Source organism: Sus scrofa, chromosome 13 (genome assembly GCF_000003025.6).
Source record: "Sus scrofa isolate TJ Tabasco breed Duroc chromosome 13, Sscrofa11.1, whole genome shotgun sequence".
In the NCBI taxonomy this organism is placed as follows: domain Eukaryota; kingdom Metazoa; phylum Chordata; class Mammalia; order Artiodactyla; family Suidae; genus Sus; species Sus scrofa.
Window position 1 is genome coordinate 133,470,641 of NC_010455.5, and position 25,304 is coordinate 133,495,944.

Sequence of the window (25,304 nt, forward strand, 5' to 3'; positions counted from 1 at the left end):
TTTGATTTAAAAAATATTTATAGGACACGGTTTTTATTTTCATAGAATGTCAATAAATATTTTACCAGGATGATACGGATATATCACAATGATGGGAGGAAGAATTTGGGATCGCTAAGGGATGGAAACATTTCGACCTTTAATTTAAACCTCGATTCAGCAGGCTTATCCTTGGCAGTGGGGGGGTCTTGAAATCTGGCAGAGAAAGCGTCCTTACGTGCACAGACCAGATTTCTAACGTGGGCACGCTGCCAGATCAGTAGATGGAGGACCAGTGGCACCGGCTCTTGATGACCTGAAGCAAAGGCTTCCTGAAAGTGAGGAAGATGACAGTGCAGGCCACCAGCAGGGTGAGGCAGCTGGGAAGAATGAGCACGAGGTACAGCAGGCCCATGTCTACCCGCTCCCACTTACAGTCCAGAGGGACGCCTCTGGGCAGCTCCGTCAGGCGCAGGACCTTGGAGGAGAGGTTGCAAGTGACCATGGCCAAGTCGGCCACGGTGTGCAGGCGCTGCAGGGCCTCCCAGCCCTCCACCCCACAGCAGTCATAGGGATTCTGACTGAGGTAGATGGTCCGCAGACTTCCCGAGAGCTGCTCCGACACAGCCCTCTGAGGAAGGGCTGTGAGCAAGTTTCTGCGGAGATCCAGGGTCTGCAGGGACAGGCTGCCCCTGAACCGTGGGAAAGTGGTCAAGGCATTTCCCGACAGGTCCAAGACTCTCAGATTCCCAAACTCAGAGAAGTCCAGCTCCGTGGTGGAGCTGGAACTGAGGCCCACGTTCCTGAGAGATAGGACCTGGAGGGTGGGGGCGAGAACCCTGAGAGGGGCGAGGCTCCCATTCAGAACCCCCCAGTTCCCAGACAGGTCTAAGTGGGTGAGGGCGGTGCCCTGGAACGAGCAGTCTTGTAGTGCCCTCAGCCCACAGCCCTCCAGAGACAGGCGCCTCAAAGATGCCAAGCTTCTGAAGTCCACACAGCTGGGGGTGTCCCCGGGGTCTACGCCTGCCGGCCTGGGACAAACTGAGATCTGATTGTGGCTCATGTCAATTGTAGTGAGGTTGCTGGCATCAGCGAAAAGGCCGGCGGGGACACCCAGGAGCTGGTTGGAGCTCAGGTTGAAGGACCGGAGGCTCCTCAGGCCGCTGCGGAGCCCTGGAGCCACGTGCACTGCCGACAGCTGGTTCTGGCTCAGGTCCAGCTCGGCGAGCGCCCCCGGCGGCTCGTGCTCCCGGATGTGGAGCGTCACCAGGCAATTCTGGTTGAGGTTCAGGTAGGAGAGAGCAGGCATTTTCTTCAGGAAGCCGTCGGGGAGGTACTGGAACTGGTTCTGACTCATATCCAGGAAGCGGAGTTCCGAGAGGTCACTGGAAGCAAACTCTTCCCAGAGGCTGACGGTGGTGATGTTGGTCACGTTGCCGTCCACGAGGAGGAACTGGGCCACCATCTCCTGCGGCGATGAGCTGTTGTACAGGTCCCTGTAGAAGCCCATGTGGTTGTCCCGCAGCAGGAGGGTGCGCAGCTTGCTGCACTGGGGCAGGAGGGGGAAGAACAGCAGCTGATTGTGAGAGAGGTCCAGCGTCTCCAGCTCAAAGGAGGCCTCGCCCCCCGCGGCCAGGAACCACTCCAGGCTGTTGTAGCTGACATTGAGGGACCGGAGCTGGGTGAGGCCGAAGTCCACGATGCAAGGGAGGTTGTTATAGGCCAGGTTGAGGTGCCTCAGCTCAGGTAGGCTGTCAAAAGCACCGCCCTCAATCTCAAAGATGTAGTTCCTCTGCAAATCCAGCTCCCTGAGGTGCCCCAGGCCCTCGAAGACGGAGTCATCGAGCCTCATGATGGTGTTCCTAGCCAGGGACACAGACTCCAGCGAAGAGAGGTTCTGGAGCATGAGGGCCACCATGTCTTCCGTCAGGGCGTTCCCCGACAAGTCCAGCCTCCGCAGGCCCCGCAGGCGGCAGAGAGCCGCTGCAGTCTCCTTATAGCTCTCGGAGAGGGAGTTGTCCGGCAGCGCCAGGCTGCGCAGGCGGGCCTGCTCCTGGAAGGCGCCGCTGCCGATGTGCTCCAGGTGGCAGCTGTGCAGGCTGAGGCTCTCCAGGAGAGGGTAATGCTGCAGGGAGTGGTTCCACAGGGTCTTGAGAGGGTTGGCATCCAGGAGGAGCATCTGGGAGGAGGGCGGGAGATTGCTGGGCACCGAAACAAGATTCTGCCCTCGACAGTCAGCAACTCCATCCAGCTAGGTCCAAAAACACACTGGTCAGCAGGGCAGGGGCCTCGGAGGCAGGGGTTTACATACAGAAACTTAGTTCGCTCATCTGACTGTTGACTCAATGCTCCAGGACTCACTCGAAACACACAGCACGTTGGAGGAGGTCTGAGCACCTGCACCCGGGTGCGGAGTGCTATTTCACCTGCGGTTTGGTTTTAACTAAAGAAAGGTACTGAGGACCAGGTCTCTACCTGCGTTTGAATCCCACCTGTGCCATTTATTCCTTGTGGGACCTTGGGCAAAAAATTTAGCCTAAATCTGTTATTTCTTCGGGAAAATGGAGATAAAGTTTGCACCTACTTTGGAGGGTGGTGGTGAGATTAGGCAAGAGGCTGCATGGTGCCTCGCACACGGGGGACACTATTAATGCAAATGGTCACTATTGTATTGTAATTGTTATGAGGATGACACCTGCATGTTTAACAGGGCCACTGCCCAAGAACCAGAAGAACGCTGTAGCATCTTCATTTCACCCAAAGGAACTTTGCCTGGGAAGCTCCTCTATGTTCTCGATGGATCAATAGTACAGCTCAAAACGACTTGACCATTTGCAGCAACATGGATAGAACCAGAGATTATCATACTAAGCAAAGTAAGTCAGAAAGAGAAAGACAAATACCGTATGATATCACTTATATGTGGAATCTAAAATATGACACAAATGAACTTATCAATAAAACAGAGGCAGACATATAGACATAGAGAACAGACTTGTGGTTGCCAAGGGGGAGCGGGGTTGGGGAGGGACAGAGTGTGAGTTTGGGATTAGCAGATGCAAACTGCTATATACAGAATGGATAAACAACAAGGTCCTACTATATGGTACAGGGAATTATACTCAATATCCTGTGATAAACCATAATGGAAAATAATATTTTTTAAAAAATAGGTATATAAAATGGAATCATTTTGCCGTACAGCAGAAATGAACACAACATCATAAGTCAACCATACTTCAATTAAAAAAATTACTTAATAAGATTAAAAAAAAAATCAACACCTTGGGGAAAGAAAGGACTTGAAAGCTCCTCGCCACCCTGAATTCTACAGGGGAGTAAAGTGGGGTCCAAAGAGGACAAGGGAAAAGCCAATGGCAGAGCTGGGACCAGAGCCCAGAGCTCTTATTGCCCAATTCCGTGCTTTTCCTGAATGCCGTATGAATTGCGTAGAGTGAGGAGGCAGGACAGATGGGTCTGGTCTCATTGCAGAAATCACACAAGCCTCAGGATACGCAGCCAAATTTTTACAAGATTAGCAAAAACAATCAGCCACAGGATATCCCTTAGGTGTCCAGGAAAAAGCTTTTAAGTGATAGAAGAGCAATGGCCTTCCTCTCGACAGACTGGTTAGTAGGACAAGGTCAGTGACTGCTTAAAATTAAAATTGCCCTCCGGGGGTGGGAGGGCAAGCAGAGTAGTGGGACAGGGGAGAAAAGTCCTGAGACAGAGAAAGAAGCACAACTTTGGAGGGATGACAGACTCAAGTCTGAGTCTCGGCTCTGCCACTTATTAGCTGTGGACTCTGGGCAAGGAATTTACTTCTTGGAGCTCCAAGTTCTTTCTCTGATTGTTGAAATAAACGTTCTCATAATTAAAAATTGATAACAGTTTAAAATACAGAAATTAAACTATTCAGTCACCTCAGCTTCTCCTTCAAAGAAACGGCTGCTAACTTTTTGTTACATCTCCTCTGGGCTCTTGTCTAAAGACATTATCCACCTTAAAAACATCTTTCTAAAATGACATGCACTCTGCAAACTGTTCACTAATCTCTTCCCCTGCCCCTCCCCTCCCCAATAGTATGTGATAGACATTTTGCCTTGGTGATAAAAATAAATTTGATCACATTCTTTTTGTTGTTGGTGTTGCTTTTTAAGGCTGCACCTGCGGCATATGGAAGTTCCCAGGCTAGGGGTCGAATCAGAGCTGAAGCTGCTGGCCCACACCACAGCCACACCAGATCCGAGCTGCATCTGCAATGTACACCACAGCTCATGGCAATGCCGGATCCTTAACCCACTGAGCAAGGCCAGGGATCGAACCCTCATCCTCTTGGATCCTAGTTGGGTTCATGAACTGCTGAGCCACAATGGGAGCTCCCTGATCACTTTCTTTTTAGCAACTATATATTAGTTCATTGCATGAATAGCAGAGTGGTTAAGAGCCAGATCTCTGGGGTCAGCCCATCTTGATTCTGCTTTTTATCAAATCGGTGACGTTGGGCTGGTACCTTCACTACCCACTTATAAAATGGAAATCATACTTGTAATTTTCTTATGAGTTTTTTTTGAGGATTCAATGCAATTGTTTAAGTACTTTAACACAGAACCTTCCATGTAAATGTTTAATAAATGTAGAACGGTAATTAGCATGCTCTATTAATTAATCTCCTATTGTTGAATATTTGAGTTATATCTAATTTCCAGATGCATAGTAGACTGAATTTGTTTGGTTCCTTCTACATCTCCCTGCCTCCCTGAAAAATCTTTGGAGTTTTGATTGGGCTTGCATTACAAACACAAAGTAATTTGGGGGAGAACCGACATCTCTACAAAATTGAATCTCCTCATGCAGAAACAAGATGTATTTCTTTATTTGAGTAAGTGTTGGGCCTCCCCCGCAAGGGGACTCTGGAGAATATTGTGGTTAGGGGCTTTCCTCAAGCTATGAGACCCTGTTTGACCAGAGTTGCTGCAGTGGGGGGCGGAGGTGAGGGGAGTGACACATCTCTGCAATTCCTGCAGCCCCACTGAAGTGCTGCAGAAAGATCACATGGCCCTGAGAGCCCAGAGAAAGCTTACTCTGTCCACTTCATGATAACACAGTGAAGGCACCAGGGAGTATGGGAGGTTTACCTGGACTTCCAAGCTCTCAACCCTCAATTCAACAGAGCAGGAAATCCACTCTTTGATCTCACTGGCAGCCGAGTCCCTGCTCCTGCCCACCAGGCTGCAGAGGATCAGGCAGGGAGACTAGCCTGAACCTTAAAAGGTGCTAGAGAACTCCTGTCTTATTCCCTCTTCTTCCTGAGCCTGGAAACCCCTGAATTAGCTACTGTGAAGTTAATCTTTCACTGTCTCTATTACGGAATAACAGAAGTCTGTGTGGCAGAGATGAACAAGGACAATAATAACAACAGATGAAACTCACAGCACTTACTACATACAAGGCACTGTCCTGAGTGCTTTATACACAGTAACTCATTTAATCATCGGAACATCCTGCTCTATAGCACAGGGAACTCTATCTTGTCACCTGCGATGGAACATGATGGAGGATAACGTGAGAAGAGGAATGTATACATATATGTGGATGACTGGATCACTTTGCTGTGCAGCAGAAATTGACAGAACACTGTAACTCAATTATAATGGGAAAAAAATCTTTAAAAAAAAGCAAAAAAACAAAAAAACAAAAAAAACCCCATCATAACAGCCCAGGGTCATGGTATTATTGGTTGGTACTATTACTACCTACATATTTTACAGATGAGGAAACTGAGGTACACATTGACCCAATGTCACGAGCTAGTAAATGGTGGGGCTGGGGTTTAAACCTGGTCAGGTCACAGCCCCTACCCTTCACTGTAGAGGTTATTAAAAGTGGTTAGAATCATGAGCAGCTGGGTTTTTAAGATTCATCAGCTTTAAGAACACTTTTTTTGGGGGGGTGTCTTTTTAGGGCCACACCTGCACATATGGAGGTTCCCAGGCTAAGGGCTGAATCAGAGTTGTAGTCACCGGCCTACGCCAGAGCCACAGCAATGCCAGATCTCAGCCACATCTGCAACCTATGCCGCAGCTCACAGCAATGCCAGATCCTTAACCCACTGAAACGAGGTCAGGGATGGAAACTGCGTCCTCATGGATACTAGTCAGATTCGTTTCTGCTGAGCCACGATGGAAACTCCTAAGAACACATCTTTGAAAGCACACATTAACCCTGACATCCAATTTGTCTTCTCAGTGCCTAGTCTATAAACAGGGGTCAAGGAAATGTTTATTAAATGTATGTTTCTCAAGCAGACTTTTGATACCACTGAGTTACAGGCAAAGGAGAAAATTTCTAGAGTTCTCTGTTGTTATGAGCCAAGTCTGCTTCCACATATGGGCTGAAAGCCCTGGAGAGGGTGAACCATAAATACTTAGGTATCTCTCCCTGGATTGTCGTGAGCCTGAGTATGGTCAGGGATGCTGCTGTGTGGGGCGGCGTGGGCAGCAAGCTTGTCAATACAGCTGCCTAGGCATCTGCTATGGCTCACACACAGACCCTGAGGCGGGGCTTCTCCAACTTTAAAATGCCCTGCACAGAGTCCAATACCGTCAGAGGAGCTTCATCTTCCAGATTTTTCACCAAGTGTTCTTGTTCCAGGTGGCTGACCTCAGCCTGTCTTTGAGGTCTGCCTGTCCTTAGCAGGTATGAAAAAGGTGGAGCAGGACCTTTCCCAGCATTATCTTTACCTTTGATTAAAGAGCAAGTTGCACGTGGCATTGCCCTAAGGAGGTACAAAGTGATTCAGACTTAGTCATTTGCTCCCCTCCTTGGTTTGACCATCCATCAACTCTCCAAACGGACCCAACCACATCAGGACAGGAGCAGCAAAACACGAGGAGTTCCCAGGAAAACTCACCAACTTGCAGTCCCCTTGGGAAGCCGCCATGACCATTCTGCTTGGGTTCCTCCATTCCACTGCCAAGAAGTGAACACCCAGGCAAAGCCAGAGAGGCAGTAACTCCATCTCAAGGGCAGCACTATGGACAGAGGGCAAGGAAGACCCAGGTAAGAGAAGGACATCTCAGAGGGCTGCTGTGCACTCCCAGGAGAAAGAACCAGTTCCCATTTAGGTCCAGTCTTAGAGGCCCACAGCTATAAGAGGTGGAAACCCACAGATTATTCAAATACCTCAAGTTAGCCAACACATCTAACCTTTCACTGCAGCTGTCAACACGAACTCATTTTCATTTTGCCTCTACCATTTGATGGGCAGGTGGCTGAACCTGAAACTCCCAAGAGTCCAGCAACAGAAGAGAGAAGCAAATGATTTGAGGAACCAGGCCTCAGGTCAACTAGAGTTTGCCGTGTTTCGTAGTTTTGTTGAAATGTTCCTCCCAAAGCTTGAATCTGCCTAATGCATCGCCTGAGCTCAATAAGTATTTGCTGAATGAATGAATGGATGGATAAGCAATAAACAGGGACTGAAATACTAATTGTAGCCTCTGGTCTCACAGAGTTCCTACTTGGGTTTTTTTTCTTTCTTTCTTTCTTTTTTTTTTTTTCTTTTTCCTTTTTCTAGGGCTGCACCTGCAGCATCTGGAAGTTCCTGGGTCCAGGGTCACATCGGAGCTGCAGCTGCAGGCCTATACTACAGCCACGGCAACAATGGATCCAAGCTGCATCTGTGACCTACACTGCAGCTTATGGCAACGCCATAGCCTTAACCCACTGAGCCAGGCCAGGGATTGAACCTGCACCCTCACAGAGACAACACCGGGTCCTTAACTTGCTGAGCCACAGTGGGAACTCCCTGAGTTACTAATTGTTCTTTCACATGAGGCTTTTAGAAAAGAGTAGACCTATTGATTTAACTTATTTGAATATAGCCTTTTGAAAAAAAAGGATTTTGATATTTTGCCTGCTGAGGAAAAAATGAAAAAGCAGTCTTCAGATATAACAAGGATTATTGGTGAAGCGTGGTTACTAGCTTTCTTACCTGGCTAATTTTAACTTTCTGGTCAGATCTGAATACTCACCAGTGAGCACAGAACGGGAGTCAGGAGAAGACTTAAAATTATACACACACCAAGAGAACTTCACAACTAAGAGGAACAACAATGGAAACGTAATATGTCCGCCACCTGCCCATTTTTAAAGGCTCAGTGATAGCAACGGCTCACTCAAGGGTCCAGATTGACTTAGTGGCAGGGCTGGGAGTAGCCCCCGGGTGGCCCCCTCCAGGATGAATAGGCAGGGTAATTCCTCTCCCACGAGGTGCTGTTGAATTGACCACCCTCTTGTTGGGAGAGTTTCTAGCCCAGTGGCAGCCCCTTCCAGCTCAGAATCAGAAGCAAGTTTCTGGTCCACATTTCACCTGCTCCATCCTCTCATTGACATCCACCTGGGAGGGACCACTCAGTCTGCTCTCAAGTCTTCTCCTGGGCCAGCAGTACCAGCACTAATATAAACCTCCTCCCTGATTCCAAGGGACGCAGAGACCTTTCTGTCTGATGCCTCTCACCACCTTGGGCCCCTTCCTCTTGCCTTTTCTTCGAATAAGTTTACACATCTCTAAGGCTAATTTTAACTTTCTGGTCAGATGTGAACACTTACCAGTGAAAACCGACCAACAGAAAAGCTAAGTGAAACCAGGGAAGCCAACTTTAGCCTTCAGGTCAGGTCAGCTCTCCTTACCACAGAGGGAACCCCCAATTCAGAGTTCATCAGTACCTGCCAGATTCTGGGAGTCCCCTTCCCAGGCCCCCCTTCGGATTCTGCACCTGTGCAGGAATTATTACCTCATGGCATGGACAGGGCACAGATGGGAAAAACACAGCCATATGGGCTCCTCAGTAGACTCCCAACACACACACACACACACACACACACACAGACACACACACAAGGTGGGATCATTGCCCACTTTGAGATAAGGTTGCCCAACTTAGCAAATTACAAGATACCATTTGAATGTCAGATAAACAACTTTTTAGTGTAAATATGTCCCATGCAATATTTGGGACATACTTCATACTAAAAACTTCATTGTCTGACATTCAAATTTTACTGAATGTCTCGTATTTTACTGAGGAAAAACAGGGAGATGGGAACCATGGACTTATTCCCTCCTGTTAACTGTCATGCCCTCAGTCAGGCTTGGGACGGTACACGCTACGGTGATACTGAGCCTTCCAGAATAGCCAGACCTGGGTATTGACACTGAGCCGTATATGTTCAGGGCAGGGGTGCAGTTTTTTCAGGGAAAAGTTATCTACCGCTTCAGACTGCAATGCTAGATATGCCTGGTGTTAGTTATGCCCAGAGTATAATTTCTGTGCCAACAAGAAAATTTTTGCACATTTAAAGCATATTTTCTCCTTTCACCTCAACTCAGTCAAGCACCCCAAAAGACTCTTGTGCCCTCTGGGCAACTCCGTCTCTCCTGAGGCAGCAGGGGAAGTTTATGGGATTTGGAACCAGACAGATCAGGATTTGAATTATGGCTCCAGTATTTGTTATTTGTTATCTGTCCATGAGCAATTCACATAAAGTCTCTGAGATGCAGATAATCCTGTCATAAAATGGAGATAATACTAACTACTCAGACTTTTTATGAGAATCAAATAGTATACACGAACGTGCTTCAATGCTGAGGGTATTTAATAACATAATATGATTTATGAGTTCCAAATACCAATGGGCTGGTTGAGAAGTTGTTACTCCTATGTGTTGTCTCTGAGATAATTCAACAGCTACCCCCCAAAAGGAAAAAGAATGAATAATTTGGGTGGAAGGATGAATATATCCTTATACCAACTAAATGTGTGAAAGTTCTATGAGAAGGCTGGATTAAAAATTTTGCATTAATAAATTCCAGAACAAATTTATTTGAATGGGGTGGGGCGGGGCGGGGGGAGAAGGCTAATCCCAGTTACATGTGAATATGCTGGTTGAGAGCTGTTTGTCCTCAGAGCCCTGGTTTACACACACACACACATCCTGCCGCCCACCCCCAGCTCTGCTGTCAGCAGCAGGGGGCTGACTTCCAAAGGCTCAGGTGTCAGCTGGCCTCCAGCTGGTTTGGTCAATGGCAGGCAGGCACTACTGAGAGGTACCTTAGAAGGCAGAAGAAAAAAGAAAAGCCATGGCATTTCGCTCCCTCCCTCTCTGCCTTGGACAGAGAAGTCCTTGGGCTTCTTCTGTTGACTCCCAGGCTCTGGTGACTTCCTCCCTGTATCCTCCCCCTGCCTAGGGAAGGTGGCAACTTCCTGAAGCTGCTGATCTCTGGGTTAACGCTCTGTTCTCTGGTTGGCTCCTCCGCCTCTTCCATCATGTGTAGCCAATTTCCGGCATTAAATTTCCTCTGTTTTAAATAATCAGTGTATTTCTGTTTCCTGGTTGGAGCCTGACTGACACAATGATGTAAGTGAGAATGAGCCTGGAACAATACTAAGTGAAAAGGACGTAATGACGCTCAGAAGCAATAAAAGACTTTCAAAATAATAACCGTTTAGGTTGAGAAACACTCTTCCTGGAGGGTGTAGCTGCAGAAGCCTTCCTCAGAGTCACGGCCCGGCAAAGAGTACAAGATAAACAACTGGGATGCCAAATCTCACTGGCAAATCCCACAAACCCTCTCCTGGGTGCCCAGGACTGCGTCTCTCCATCCACTTACCCTTGGTTGGGGGAGGGCCACTCAGCAGTGTATCCAGCTGTGTGAGAGCATCTATGCTTTTAAAAGAGTAACCACCTCACTTTACTCTCTGATATCTTCTGAAAAATACATCCATTTTTTTTTAAGCCAAATATTGCTCATCTTAGACACAGTTTTGGTGGAGAAAGGGAACCGAATGGAGAACAATTATGATGGAGGGCACACCTGATAGTATGACGATGATAATTTAAATAAGGGGAGTTTCTGCTGTGGTGCAGTGGGTTCAGGGAGCCACCATTGCTAAAGCCGTGGCATAGGTCACAGCTGTGGCTCAGATTCAGTCCCTCACCCAGGAACTTCCATATGCTGCAGGGGCGGCCATTAAAAAAAAAATTAAATAAGGTAACCTGGAACCTCCCCTCATTATCCAGGGGCTTGGATCAAGGGTGCTCCTTTCATGGGCTGTGAACTACTGGGGGAGCCACAGAATTCACACACAGGAACAGCAAATCAACCCACGTTCCAAGAATGCTCTGACTAAGTACCATGTCTCCTCCTGCTCTGGGTGACCCTTGGGAAAATACATAAGACCTGAGAGCCTGGCATGAGAAGCAGGTGATACTAACATAATCAGCTTGAACCTGTTCCTCTTAAACCAGGTAACAAAGTCAAAGAGTTCCTTCCAAGCATGAAAGCAGAAAATGGTAAGTCCCATTCTCTTCTATCTAGAGCCTACAAATCCTATGTGTGTTTATTCAGTTAACAACGTCTCTAACCTCTACATATCTTTTATCCAGTCATAGTTATCATGATTATGACAAAAGCCAGAAACCATGAGCTTCTAATTAGGGGAAAGTTTTAAAGGGACAGGACACCACTGACCCAGGTGCAGGCAGGAGACAAGATTCTGTTCTGTCTGTAACACATCTGACTCGGAGATGTTAAGATTATAAATCCGGCTTCATGTTAAAGTGAGGCCCTCTTACTGTTGCATTTATGCTTTATCTTCTGGCTATTCTGTTTGTGTCAGCACAAGATGTCCTTCCTGGTTTCTAAGAAGTCCTTGAATTGGGAGGACCTCACATGCTTAACGGTATCCCCTATGTAACCATTCATCTCGATTCTCTGCTTTCTAATTGGTTATCATGGAAACCTGTGATTCAACGCCACATCCATCCCTATAAAAAATGCTCCTTATGGGAGTTCCCATTGTGGCTAGTATCCATGAGGATGCGGGTTCGAACCCTGGCCTCACTCAGTGAATTAAGGATCCAGCATTGCTATGAGCTGTGGTGTAGGTCACAGACGCAGCTCAGATCCCAAGTTGGGCTGTGGCTGTGGCACAAGCCGGCAGCTGCAGCTCAATTAGACCCCTATATGCCCCAGGTTTGGCCCTAAAAAGCAAAAAAAAAAAAAAAAAAAAAAAAAAAAAGTTCCTTTCTAGGCAAAAAGACAATATGGCATTTTGCCTGACTTTTCTCTCTCCAGATCTGGTCATAATATATAAGTGGTGAAAACAATTTGTTTCATAAAACAGCATGAATCAAGATGGTATTCTGAAACAAGAGAACACTGACAGTGAGGAATAATGCCTATCAGCTGCAAAAATTCCTCTTTGTTTTAGAAACCATGCTTATTTGCCTTTTCTGTTTCCATGAAACAATAGGGAGAAGCTCCTGCTTCACTGAGCCAAGTGAGGTAAAAGAGGATTGACTGGAGGGCCCCATGGGCTGTGTGAAATAATGATGGGATGGGAACATCATTTTGGAAGGAGCGTCCTGATGGGATGGGAACATCATTTGGAAGGAGCGTCCTGATCCTGTCCTGATCCTGCCAGCAGTGATGCAGCTGTAAGGTGGGGCCGGGCTTCCACCCCCATCCCCATGACCACATCAATTCTGGGCTCAGGATAGCTTGGCTGGAAGAAGACAGCCACAGGCAGGCTCCTGGCTGGGGGACATAGAGGGGAAACTTGCTTTTGCAATGGACAGGAAAGAAAGGATGAGTGAAAGCTTTGGACGGATCTCTGCTTCTTGAAGTCCTGAAATGTCCATGTCCCTATCATCACAAGAGTCAAAATTTAAATTTGTGCCACGCCCTCTGAAAACACAAATGTATGCTATTTTTTTTCAAATGGATTAGATTTGCCTGTATTAATAAAATATAATTTCCATGTACACACTACTAATAAACAATTGGTAACAAGGACTTACTATATAGCTCTGGGAAATCTATTCAATATTCTGTGATAGCCTCCATGGGGAAAGAATCTGAAAAAGGATGGGTATATGTATATGGATGGCTGATTCACGTTGCTGAACACCTGAAACTAACATGAGGTTGTTAAGTCACCTGTATGCCAATTAAATTTATTTATAAAATAAAATAAAACTTATTCTTTTAAGGGTTATTTATTTCAAACAGCTTTCTGTTGTTATGTAATGTCTTAATCAACTGATAATAAAACACAACCACCAGGTAAGAGCCGATCTCCAGGTACCGGTGTCCATAAAAAGGTGTCCTCATAAACAAAGTCTGGGACTACCAAGGAATAACTCTGACTTGAGTCTTGGTTTTGCTTTGTTGGTGTATTTTCATTCATTTTCAGGAAAGGAAGCTGGATTTCTAGTACTTGGGGGCACCTGAACATCAGCTTTTCACTCTCCCCACTCTCTCCCCTCTCTCATCCCCCTACCTTCTCCATCTGCTGCTGCTACTACTATAGCAGCTGCCTCCAGATGTGGGGATGCATCCTCTTTGCTAAAAAAAGGTGCTATCAGCAAGTGCTAAGGGTGTTGTACATATATCAGCATGTAATCGAGAATTTTCTCCTGCAAAATAATCCACTAAGCTGAAAAAGCTTTAAAGAGAGAGCTCTGTACGTGAAAGTGGAGAACTCTCTGAGGTATTTGGTTTTAGAAACAAATATTTATAGACCAGCTTGGGGAAGAGGTAGATAAGGGAGACAATCTCTAGGAGCAGTTTGCATAAGTGCGGGTGTGATGGTGACATCCCTGAACAGAAAAACCACAGGTGCTAGGCAAAGGGCCCCACAGAAAGGGAGTCTGCCTTTGTTTAAAAATAAAAGAGCAAATCCCATGCCGGATCCTGTGGATCCTGGAAGAAAGGGAAGGGCAGCTGGTCACAGACCACAGAGAATAATAAAGAATAGAAACCCCTGTCTGTGACCACTTCAAATCATTCCTACTACCAAGAAGTATTGGAAAGCCTCACGCAAACAGCTCTAGACTCTGGTTCTTTAACAAACAAATAAAGTGATCTCCAACTGTCATCAAATGTTCACACTTAAGCATCTCCCACAGTAAGACCACCTGCACCCTGAGTCTCCAGGTGTGTGCCTTGGGAAACAGAGGCCCATCTTGGTAGTACCCCTTGCCGAAAATGTTTGCCTAGAACCCTGTCATGACAAAACAATCAGAAAGAAACAGGAGTTCCCATTGGGGCTCAGCAGAAATGAATCTGACTAGCGTCCATGAGGACGCAGGTTCGATCCCTGGCCTTCTCAGTGGGTTAAAGATCCAGCGTTGCCATGAGCTGTGGTGTAAGTTGCAGACGCAACTCGGATCTGGCATTGCTGTGGCTGTGGCATAGGCCAGCAGCTACAGCTCCGATTCAACTCCTAGCCTGGGAACCTCCATATGCCATGGGTGCAGCCCTGAAAAAAAAAATCTGGACTGTAAGATGTCCTACAAGACAACTGGCTTGGGCTCTTCAAAAAAGTCAGTCATAAAACACAAAGAAAGGCAGGGGAGGGAGGAGATCTGATTATAAGTGACTAAGAAACATAATAACCAAATCCAATTCACGGACTTTGAGTGGATTTTGGATTTTTAAAAAATCTCTAAAAGAAAATTTTGAGACAACTGGGAAATTTACATGTGCACTAAATGATATGTTTTCAGATGATATTATGTACAAACGATATTACCAGGTTATTGCTCATTTTCTTAGTTATGATAATGATGTTGTGGTTATACGTGAAAATGCTCTTATTTTTAGGAAATGCATGCTCAAGTATTTAGGGGTGAAATTTCATGATGTCTGCAATTTCTTTCAAACGCGTCAACAGAGAGAGAGAGAAATTTAAAGCAAATTATTACCAACTGGAAAATTTAGCATTGTACTTTTTAACTTTCCTGTAAATTTGAAATTTTTCAAAATAAAAAAATGGGAAAAATAAAATAAACGCTGGAGTTCATAAAGGGAGAGGGATTATGGTAATCTTTGGTTCCCAAATTTCCAGGTATGTATGTTTTTCAAACATTCTACTCAGAAAGATACTCAGGAAACATTTATTAAATTTAAAATGCATTATAGGAGTGCCTGTCATGGCTCAGCAGTAACGAACCACAGTAGTATCTACAAAGACAAGGGTTCGATCCCTGGTCTTGCTCAGTGGGTTAAGGATCCGGCATTGCTGTGAGCTGTAGTGTAGGTTGCAGACGTGGCTCGGACCCCAAAGTGTTGCTGTGGCTGTGGTGTAGACCAGTGGCTGCAGCTCTGATTGGACCCTAGCCTGGGAACCTCTATATGCTGCAGGTGTGGCCCTAAAAAGCAAAAAAAAAAAAAAAAAAAAAAAAAAAGAAAAAGCATTACATATAAACCTTTAACAATACCCTGAATATGAACCTGGAAGGTATAATGCTTAGTGAAATACATCAGACTAGATGTTTTCACTTATATGTGGACTATACAAAATTAAGCAAACAATTATAACAAAACAGAAACAGACTCACAGATGCAGAGAGCAAACTAGCGGTTACTAGGGAGGAGAGAGATGAGGGGAGGGGCAAAATAGAGGTAGGAGATTTGAAGACTATTGGGTACACCATAAACAAGTTAACATACAGGGCAGACATATAACATACAGGGCAGGGAATAGAGTCAATCATTATAGTGACTTTTATGAAGGATAATCTATAAAAATATCAAATTACTATGTTGTGCGCCTGAAACCAACAGAATGTTGGAAGTCAACTATACCTTAGTAAAAAATGAAATAAAAGCATGAAAAAAAATATATATCCTGAATATTCTAACATTTGGACATTCAAACTTAAGAGCCACACAGCATCTCTCATAACTGAATGCCGCACAGACATGGTAGATCACGTGGCCTGATGATGGTTCAGGACACATGGTTGATGTGCTACTGTAACTTCCACTGTCCAGGTCAATTGCTCCATCCACCACCCCCACTGTCCCTCTGGAGGGGCAGCTCATGACCGCACCACACCTGCACCTCCATCAAACCAACAAAACCTTGAAGAGGCACCTGACCAGGAGAGGTCAATTCTTACAGGCGGCTGGCACACTATGAGTGATCCCAGCAAAGAAACAAGGAAGAGAATTAGGTAATTTGTAGTGGAAATTAGAGCCAAGAGGCACAGAGAAGGTGGGGTTGAATTCTTGAGGGATCTTGCCCTGTGGAAGCAGTAGGAGCTTGACAACAAAGCAAATGGACAGAAAAGCAGGTGCCAGTCAAGAGAGAGCCGAGATCAGAGAAGATTGACTAGGAAGAATGACAAGAGGGGGGATGTGCAGGCTGGGAGGGAGGGTGGAGAGAATGGGTTCAAGGCTGCCTCTCCGGGTTCCTGGTGCTTCTTGGAAATGGCCAGGTCCATTTCCAAGCCCCATGCTTTTTCACGATACTACCTCACCAACACCACCCCGCCCCCCTGCCCCAGTCTGGCCCAAATGCTGCATCTTAGCAACAAAAAGAACCTAACTAAAATAGCACTTGTGCTTGTTAATATGCTTACACACAAAGACAAAATTGAACATATTTCAAAAAAGCACACTCAAGTGTTATGATGCTACCTGAAAATTAGAGAAAGTAGCTGAAATCTGAATGCAACAATGTATTTTCCAAAGTGCACCCTACAGGCAAGAACCACAAGGACTGATAAAACTAAAGAGTGAAAATTTGTTGGGAAACAAGATATTAATATAGTCTTAAAGTATCTCATTAATACAACTTATTTGTTATTTTACAAAGATGAAAATAATGGCTTTATGGTGGAAAAACTGGCAAACACCTCCTTAACCAAATGATCAAAAATCCTGTAGGAACCTTACTGGTGTACTCAATAAAATTTTAATACAGACAACTTTTGAAATAGTCGTATTATATCAATGTTCATTTTTCAGATTTTGATCACTGCACCATGGTTATGTAAGGCTGTCCTTGTTCTTAAAAAATAAACACTGAATTATTTAGAGGTAAAGGATATGATGTCTACAACATTACTAAGGTTCCATTTTCTCCTCTTCCTTACCAACATGTGTCACTTGTTTGGGGTTTTTATTACAGCCATCCTAGTGGGTGTGAAGTGCTATCTCTTTGTCATTTTGATTTGCATTTTCCTGATTACTAGTAAGATTGAGCATTTTTCATGTGTTTGTTTCTTGACCATTTCTATATCTTCTTTCAAGAAATGTCCAAAGTGTGTTTTTTTGTTTTTGTTTTTGTTTTTCCTTTTCGGGGCCACACCTGCAGCATATGGAAGTTCCCAGGCCAGGGGTCAAATCGGAGCTGCAGCTGCCAGCCTATTTCGCAGCCATGGCAATGTGGAATCCAAACCATTTCTGCAACCTACACTACAGCTCATAGCAATGCTGGATCCTTAACCCACTGAGCAAGGCCAGGGATGGAACCCATATCCTCATGGATACCAATCAGGTTTGTTAACCACTGAGCCACAGTGGGAACTCCCAAAAAACAGTTTTTGTCATCATTACAGGATCCTCATCCTTGGCAGGCAGTCTACCTGCCTATGCTCAAACACGCCCAAGGTGGCAGCTCACTGTCTTGAGAGCAGCTGGTTGTTCTACTGGGCCCCTTTCCATTTGCTCCTAGGACATGGATTCCCCCTCAGCCCAGACAAATAAGTGAAGAGTGATATCATTTGAATTTGTTGGAACATGACTTTGATATGGGATCCTAAGAATTTATGTGAAAAGAATAAATTACCTAGGAGTAACCTAAAGAGAAATAGACCTATACTCTGAAAACTATAAGACACTGATGAAAGAAATCAAAGATGACACAAATAGACAGAAAGATATACCATGCTCTTGGATTATTGGAAGAGTCAATATTATCAAAATGACTATACTACCCAAGGTAATCTGCAGATTCAATGCAATCCCTATCAAATTACCAAGGACATTTTTCACAGAACTTGAACAAAATATTTCAAAATTTGTTTGGAAGCACAAAAGACCCAGAATAGCCAAAGCCATCCTGAGAAAGAAAAATGGAGCTGGAGGAATCAGGCTCCCTGACTTCAAACTATACTACAAAGCTACAGTCATCAAAACCATATGGTACTGGCACAAAGACAGAAATATAGATCAGTGGAACAGGATTAAAGCCCAGAATTAAATCCACACACCTACAGCCAACTAATCTATGACAAAGGAGGCAAGAATATACAATGGAGAAAAGACAGCCTGTTCAATAAGTGGTGCTGGGAATACTGGACGGCCACATGGAAGAGAATGACATTAGAACACTTCCTAACACCATACACAAAAATAACCTCAGAATGGATTAAAGACCTAGATACAAGACCAGATACTATAAAACATAGGCCAAACACTCTCCGACATAAATGACGGCAACATCTTCTTAGATTCATCTCTTAGAGTATTGACAATAAAAAGAAAAATAAACAAATGGGACCTAATCAAACTTAAAAGTTTCTGCACTGCAAAGGAAACCCTAAACAAAATGAAAAGACAACCCACAGAATGGGAGAAAATCTTTGCAAATGAATCGACTGACAAGGGATTAATCTCCAAAATTTATAAACACCTCCTATCACTCCATACCAAAAAAACAAACAACCCCATCGAAAAATGGGCAGAAGATCTAAACAGACAATTCTCCAAAGAAGACATATGGATGGCCAAGAAACACATGAAAAGATGTTCAACATCACTCATAATTAGAGAAATGCAAATCAAAACCACGATGAGACAGCCAGAATGGCCATCATCAAAAAGTCTACAAACAATAAGTGCTAGAGAGGGTGTGGAGAAAAAGGAACCCTACTACACTGTTGGTGGGATTGTAAATTGGTGCAACCACTGTGGAAAACAGTATGGAGATGCCTCAGAAAACTAAACATAGAACTACCATTTGACCCAGCAATCCCACTCCTGGGCATCTATCCAGAGAAAGCCATGACTTGCAAAGACACATGTACTCCATTGGGTAAAGAAGATGCAGTACATATACACAATGGAATATTACTCAGCCATTAAAAGGAACAAAATACTGGCATTTTTAGCAACATGGATGGACCTAGAAATTATCGTGCTAAGTGAAGTCAGTCAGACAATGAGATACCAACATCAAATGCTATCACTGACATGTGGAATCTGAAAAAAGAACACAATGAACTTTGCAGAACAGATACTGACTCATAGACTTTGAAAAATGTATGGTTTCTAAATGAGACAGGTTGGGGGGGATATACTGAGGGTTTGGGATGGACGTGCTATAAAATTTGGTTGTGATGATTGTTATACACCTATAAATGTAAACAAAATTCATTAAGTAATAAAAGACTAAAAAAAAGATTTTATGTGAGAAAGGACAGGTCTGTGGCTCAAGGCTCTTACGGCAATTGCACTTACATTCAAATTAGTAACTGATCCTTCCTTTTGAGATGAAGTGTAGCATTCTAAAGGGACTACCCACCAGTGTTCTGGAGGTGAGAACACTCAGGCCAGAGAGGTGAAATGACAGGGATAAGGTGCCAGAGGGAACACGCAGCACAATGATTTCCAAGCACTGGTTTAAAATCCACATCTCTTGTTCCCACCCTGAACCTAGCACACCTGGTCAGCCAAGCTTCAGGAAGGCTCCTGGGAGAAGTCTGCGTCAGGAAATGGCTGAGCCTCTGCCTCCGTCTGGAGGGAGGCTGGAGACCCCAGTGGCTGGTCTTCCCTTGGGTTCTTCCTATGGAGTGAATCCCCAGGCAGCCAGGGAGTGGAGCTCTGCCTGAGTACTACCCTGCTGACTTGTCTCCTCGGGGCCACAGATGACTCAACCAGCTGCCCCATGTGGTCAGGGTCGGTCAGCCCTTTAGAACCAACAGAAGGCAATTCACTTTGTCCTGCTCCACAGCCGCAGGCTGCCTCTGGCCAGGTCTTAAAAAAATGCAAATCTGTTCCCACTGGGGCAATAACACCTTGCTCTTACTTGGCTGTTGGTGTCACCTGTGTATAGAGGTGCTCTCTGTGGATAGGCACCCAACTAACAATGCACTCGTTTCAAACTTGTCATTTCTGTTCAGTATCACAGGTTTGTTCTCTCTGATCACTTCACTCCTGTGGTGGCCCTGGGTGAGAGTAATAGCTGCCTCTCAGGGTCGTGTCAAGATGGAATGAGAATGTGCATGGAAAAGCTTTGTCGATAAAGAAATGCTGCAGATTTCATTAGGAAGGCAAGGTAGCGTCAGGTTAAAGGGGAGGCGGAGTTCCTCTGTGCAAACATGGAGCTGCTGTTAAAATAAATACAACAGAGGAGCTGCAGTACCTTCTTCCTTCCATATGAGCCGCAGAGTGTGGGCCTCAGGACATTCGGAGGAGAGGCCATCCAAGCTTTTCGGGGTTATAGGATTATAGGAAAGGGTTATAGGTGATGACCAAGGCCACTGCCCAGAGTAGAAATATATCACCCCCACCCAACCACCCACCTTGGTTGTTTTACTCACATTATCCTCCACTGATATCCTCTTTAATGCATTGCTCTTTAATAGGTATTTATATAAGGAGTGATGGAGAAATAATAAAATTTTCATGGTGCAGTGCCAAGACAGAGGGGGACATAATTTTGCCCTTTTCAAAGTCTGTCAAATTGTACTGGCAAGGGAGGCTATCTCTTCTAAGGCTAACTATTACCCCTCTCTTACACTTTTTTGAGTTCACAGAGGAAAGGAAGTAATGTAACTTTTTAAAAAATCCTTTCCCCAAAATAACAATAATTTTTTAGGGAATTTTTGGATAAAGCAAAAAACTGGATTATAACTTAATGCTACTGGTTAATAGTGAAAATACTAATAGTGCTTTAGGTTGCAAAGGCTTCTAACAGAGATGTTTGATCTCATTTAATACTTGCAACAGCTCTACACAGCAGGAACCATCTCCATTTTTTTGTTCGGTTTTTTTTGTTTGTTTGTTTTTTTGAGGGCCATACCTGCGGCATATGGAGGTTCCCAGGATAGGGGTTGAATCAGAGCTACAGCTGCCGGCCTACACCACAGCCATGGCAACACCAGATCCAAGCCACGTGTGCAACCTATACCACAGCTCACGGCAACGCCGGATCGTTAACCCACTGAGCAAGGTCAGGGATCGAACCCACAACCTCATGGTTCCTAGTCGGATTCGTTAACCACTGAGCCATGACAGGAACTCCTGGATTGTTCTACCTTTTGATCACTGTGAATAATACTTCTATGAACATTGGTGTATAAATATCTATGCTAGAGTCCCTGGTTATTATTGCCACTTTAGAGATATGAAATCCTAGATCAAAAAGGCCAAAGTGAATTGCTTAAGTAAGTAGCTTGTGGACAGTGAAGCCAAAACCAGGGCTGAGCTCTGGCCTGGATCAGAGGGGCTGGATGTGCACCTGTCTAGGAGGAATGTATGTTGGGCGAATGTTTGGTTGGGTTGCACAGGAAAGTATTTGTTGGTGACTAAGTATCCCATGAGCCCCCACCCCACCCCAGCTGCTGCCTGCCCCTTTGCTCGGAACTCCCATGATCCAGCAACCAAGGAGGTAACATCTGACCCAGCAAGATCCTCCAGGACTCGACTTTTCAGGACAATGTCCATTCTGATTGGTCAGTGCCTGTACCATGCACTGTCTGATATTCTGAATCGCTCCCATGAGTGTTTGTGGGGCTATGGTCTTCTCTGGGGAGGAGGTACCTTGTCAATGCCATGGGGTTTACCCGTGACAAAGATGAGGGCCTTTAGAGATTCTGCAAAAAGAGCTAGAAAGTTTGGGGAGAAATGGAGATTTAGAAGGAAATGAGACAGTAATATCAGCTAAAGTGGAAGCTTCGGTTTAGGCACCTGAATAAGAACCAGAACCAGAGAGTGGCCATGAGGAAGTCTCAGGGGATCGCTGGGCGGTGAGAGGGAGACCATTAACGGGTCCGAAGTTGAAGGAGGTGGCCCAGAGCCAGGTACGGAAAGACCCACTTGCCACTGACCCTACAGGCTGAGGGAGAGCGCTCAGCCTTGGTGTTTGGTGGGACCACTGACAGCAGACCCTAGAAAGGCAGGGGAGACCCATGGTATCAAGGCAGGGCCAGACGAGGAGCAAAAACAGGGAAGGTTAGGAGGCGCCGTGTCCAGCCTGGCATCTAAAACAGAGCAACATGAGGTTGTTGGAGAGTGTGATGTGCACCCCAGGATGAGGTTTGTGGGTGCTGGGCTGCCTCCATGCTTAGGTCCTGCTTGAGAGAGCCTGGATGGAAAGATACAGTCCCAAGGGCTACCTTGTGAAGAAAAATCCCCTCCGGATTCTTTTCTCTCTTGGAAAAAGCAACAGAAAATGTCTTTGGGCACACAGCACAGCACCTGACCAAGGTGACCTTGTGGGTTGAGGCCGGAGGTGGGGAGTCCCTGTATCCTGGCAGGGCTTTTGTGGCCACGTGGAGCCCATCACTGGCTCCAGCCCTGCTCCTCATGCACACCTTGCTGGTGAGAACTGCCTCAAGAACTTCCTCCTTTATTCCCTTTCTTCAGTCTGAAATTACTCATGCATTAAAGTGAGACAACACCTGCGGTTTGGTCGAAGCCCCTGACTCCATTCTTGCTGGAAATCAGTTGGTTTTTCCTACCCACATTTATTCCTCCTTCTGGTAACAGCTCTTCAATTCCCCTCTGAGGAAACCACCCCTTCCTTTCTTTTCTTTCTTCCTTTTATTTTATTTTATTTTTTAGGGCTGCATCTGCGGCATATGGAAATTCCCAGGCTAGGGCTCGAATTGGAGCTGAAGGTGCCAGCCTACGCCACAGCCACAACCACAGTAACGCCAGATCTGAGCAGCGTCTGCGACCTACACCATGGCTCATGGCAATGCCAGATCCTTGACCCACTGAGCGAGGCCAGGGATTGACCCCGCATCCTCATGGGTGCTAGTCAGGTTCTTTTCCACTGAGCCACAATGGAAACGCCTCTTGTTTTTTAAAAAAATTTGTATTTGTGGTAAAATACACTAATGTAAAATTTACCACCTTAACCAAGTTTGAGTATAGAAATGATTAGTGTTAAGTACATTTATATTGTTGTGCAAACAACCCCCTTCCTTTCTTAAAGAGTCCATGGATCCAAGAGGAGGCTAATGAATACAGCTGGGCTCATCAGAGCCTCCTAATTCCTTAACCACAGTGCTTGCTTTATAATGGGTACATCACAGATGCCACGCCCATGAGTATCAATCTAAGGATTTTTGTTAGAGCTATTAGAAAAGAGCCTTTCTCTTCCTGCTTCAGATGCCAAACTGATGGGAATTAAGCTTAGAGTTTCCAGCAGCCAGCTTTGCCAACAACTTTAGGATCTGCCTGATAATGAAGCCTACATAAAGGAAAGCAAAATTATGAAATGGAGATGGATGGATTCCAGGTAATGTTTGAGCACCCAGATCCAGCCATGCCTGAAGCTATTTCCCACTGACTTTTTGGTTATTTGAAAGAATAAATCCTCTTTATTTTCCCCCTTCCACTGAAACCAAGCTGAGTTGGGTTTTTGTGATTTGCAATTAAAAGACCCTTAAACTCAAGTTGATAGTTGCTTGTGAGGCTTGATAAGATCTAAATATCAATGTCCTTTCCCCTCCTTCTCACCTCTCTGAGCTTTCAGAGATCATCATCTAACCTACCTCAGAAACCACTACATATTGAACACATGACATCTGTTTGATGATGAGACTGAGAAGAATAGTTTGGTGGGGGGAGGAATGAGCATAATAAAGAAAATTACTTGTCACCAATGTGTAGATACATCAGTGAGCATATCTGAACACACAAGCGTGTCCTAAGAATGATAAGTTTTTCCAGTCATGGGTGAAAGTCCACCCTCCTCTAATGGATGTGGTTACAGTGTGAATCTCAGCATGATGTGAGGTACATCTACAGCTCCATCCAAGAGTCTAGCTCACCTTTTGTGATATGGATGCACACTGCAGCCAGAACACAGGTTATGATCGGTACCAGCAGCACTCTTTGAAAGACTCAAAAGACTAGAGACAGCCAGGTCAATGCACTCCTAACATGAGCCCCCAGGACAAAGACACCAGGAGCTGGCTGTTTGGAAGAAGGCTCCTGCTCTTGGGTGCAGAGTTTAAGGACTCTGTGGGATCAGGGTTTTCATGAAGTTCCCACGAGAGCACCCATTAGATGAAAACACCTTTTTGTGAAGCAGGTTTTGGTTTTCGTTTAACCTAAAGAGTCAAGGTCCTCCCCCAACCCCGGGGCCCATGCTTCTATAACCCCCTCTAGGAACTCCCAAACATACATGTACACACCTATGGGGTGTGTGAGGAAAATAAGTAAGTCTCAGGACTATAAAGCCAAGTAAACCATCAACATCCACAGAAAGGTGTGTACAGCACAGCCAGTAATAGGTGAAGGGGGCACAGATCTTGGAAGGCTGGCTCTTTAAACTCTGAATGATTCTACCGCCCAGACTCCTAATAGGCTGCACCCAGCATGAAAGAAACCTCCAGGGGAATCCCTTCACTCCCGCTGGAAGTGCACCACCCCAGGCCAGCCCTAGCCAGGGGCTCCATTCCTAGTACCCGGCTCAGCCTCCTGGAGTTCCCGCCACAGTTGGGCACGTGGCCACCCCCCTCAGCGGGCAGTGACCTGGCAGCGCATCCTGAGTGCAGCACACAGCCTGCTCGGGTGCCTCCTTACTTCTGTCAGCTCCTGGGTGCAGGAGGAATATATGCGGAATCCAGCCCACCTGGAGACGCTGGGAGGGGCTGCAGAAAAGCGCTGGTCAAGGGGGTCAGAGAAGCCTGGAGTCTAGTCTCCAGGCTGTGGGATTCAAGCAGCAGAACCCTAGGGAACCTCTCAAGGACACACGCCCTGTGGGGAGGGGGCTTTGCCTGTCTGTTTCACAGCTCTACTCCCACCCAACACCTTGAACTCTGACTCGCCTACACATGGAAGATATCCATAAATACATGTTGGTGGTGGTGTCTCAGGGTCTTCATCTATGAAACTGTGGTTGTGGGATCCACGTTGTGGGGCAGGAGAGACAGGCTGAAAGTTCACAGCGTAGCCTCACTACATCCAAGGACATCACTGTTCCCATTTCACAGATAAAGAGACTGAGGCTCAGGCATACTCCCCACCAGCCACAGGGATCAAACCCAGGTCTGACTCTGAAGCCCTCCGTGTTTCTGCTACACCACGCCACCGTTTTCAGCTCTAAGTCTCCTAGAGGAAGGTATTAGCACCTCCACCCAGAGCTGGAGCTCTCAAACCAAGCACAGAATTGCTGGAGCTTGGATGCAGCAACCCACAACTTCCCCGTCAGCCCCGAGCTGTGGGCCACGGGTGCTGACCTCCCGCCTCCCCACCTCGCCTGAGCCGCCCGCCTCCGGAGGGGCCGCGG

The 25,304-nt window shown here is 45.8% G+C and overlaps 1 protein-coding gene across 1 annotated transcript in view; it reads right to left on the bottom strand.

Moving 5' to 3' along the window:
* The window catches only part of NRROS (negative regulator of reactive oxygen species), a 25,578-nt gene continuing 274 nt past the window's right edge, over positions 1–25,304 (bottom strand). Inside the window, exons 2-3 of the mRNA XM_003358762.4 lie at positions 6,893–7,013; positions 1–2,230 (exon numbers count right to left, since the gene is read on the bottom strand). Of these exons, the coding sequence (XP_003358810.1) occupies positions 257–2,230; positions 6,893–7,000 (2,082 nt within the window). The 5' untranslated portion in view covers positions 7,001–7,013 and the 3' untranslated portion in view covers positions 1–256. The remainder of the gene's footprint in view (positions 2,231–6,892; positions 7,014–25,304) is intronic.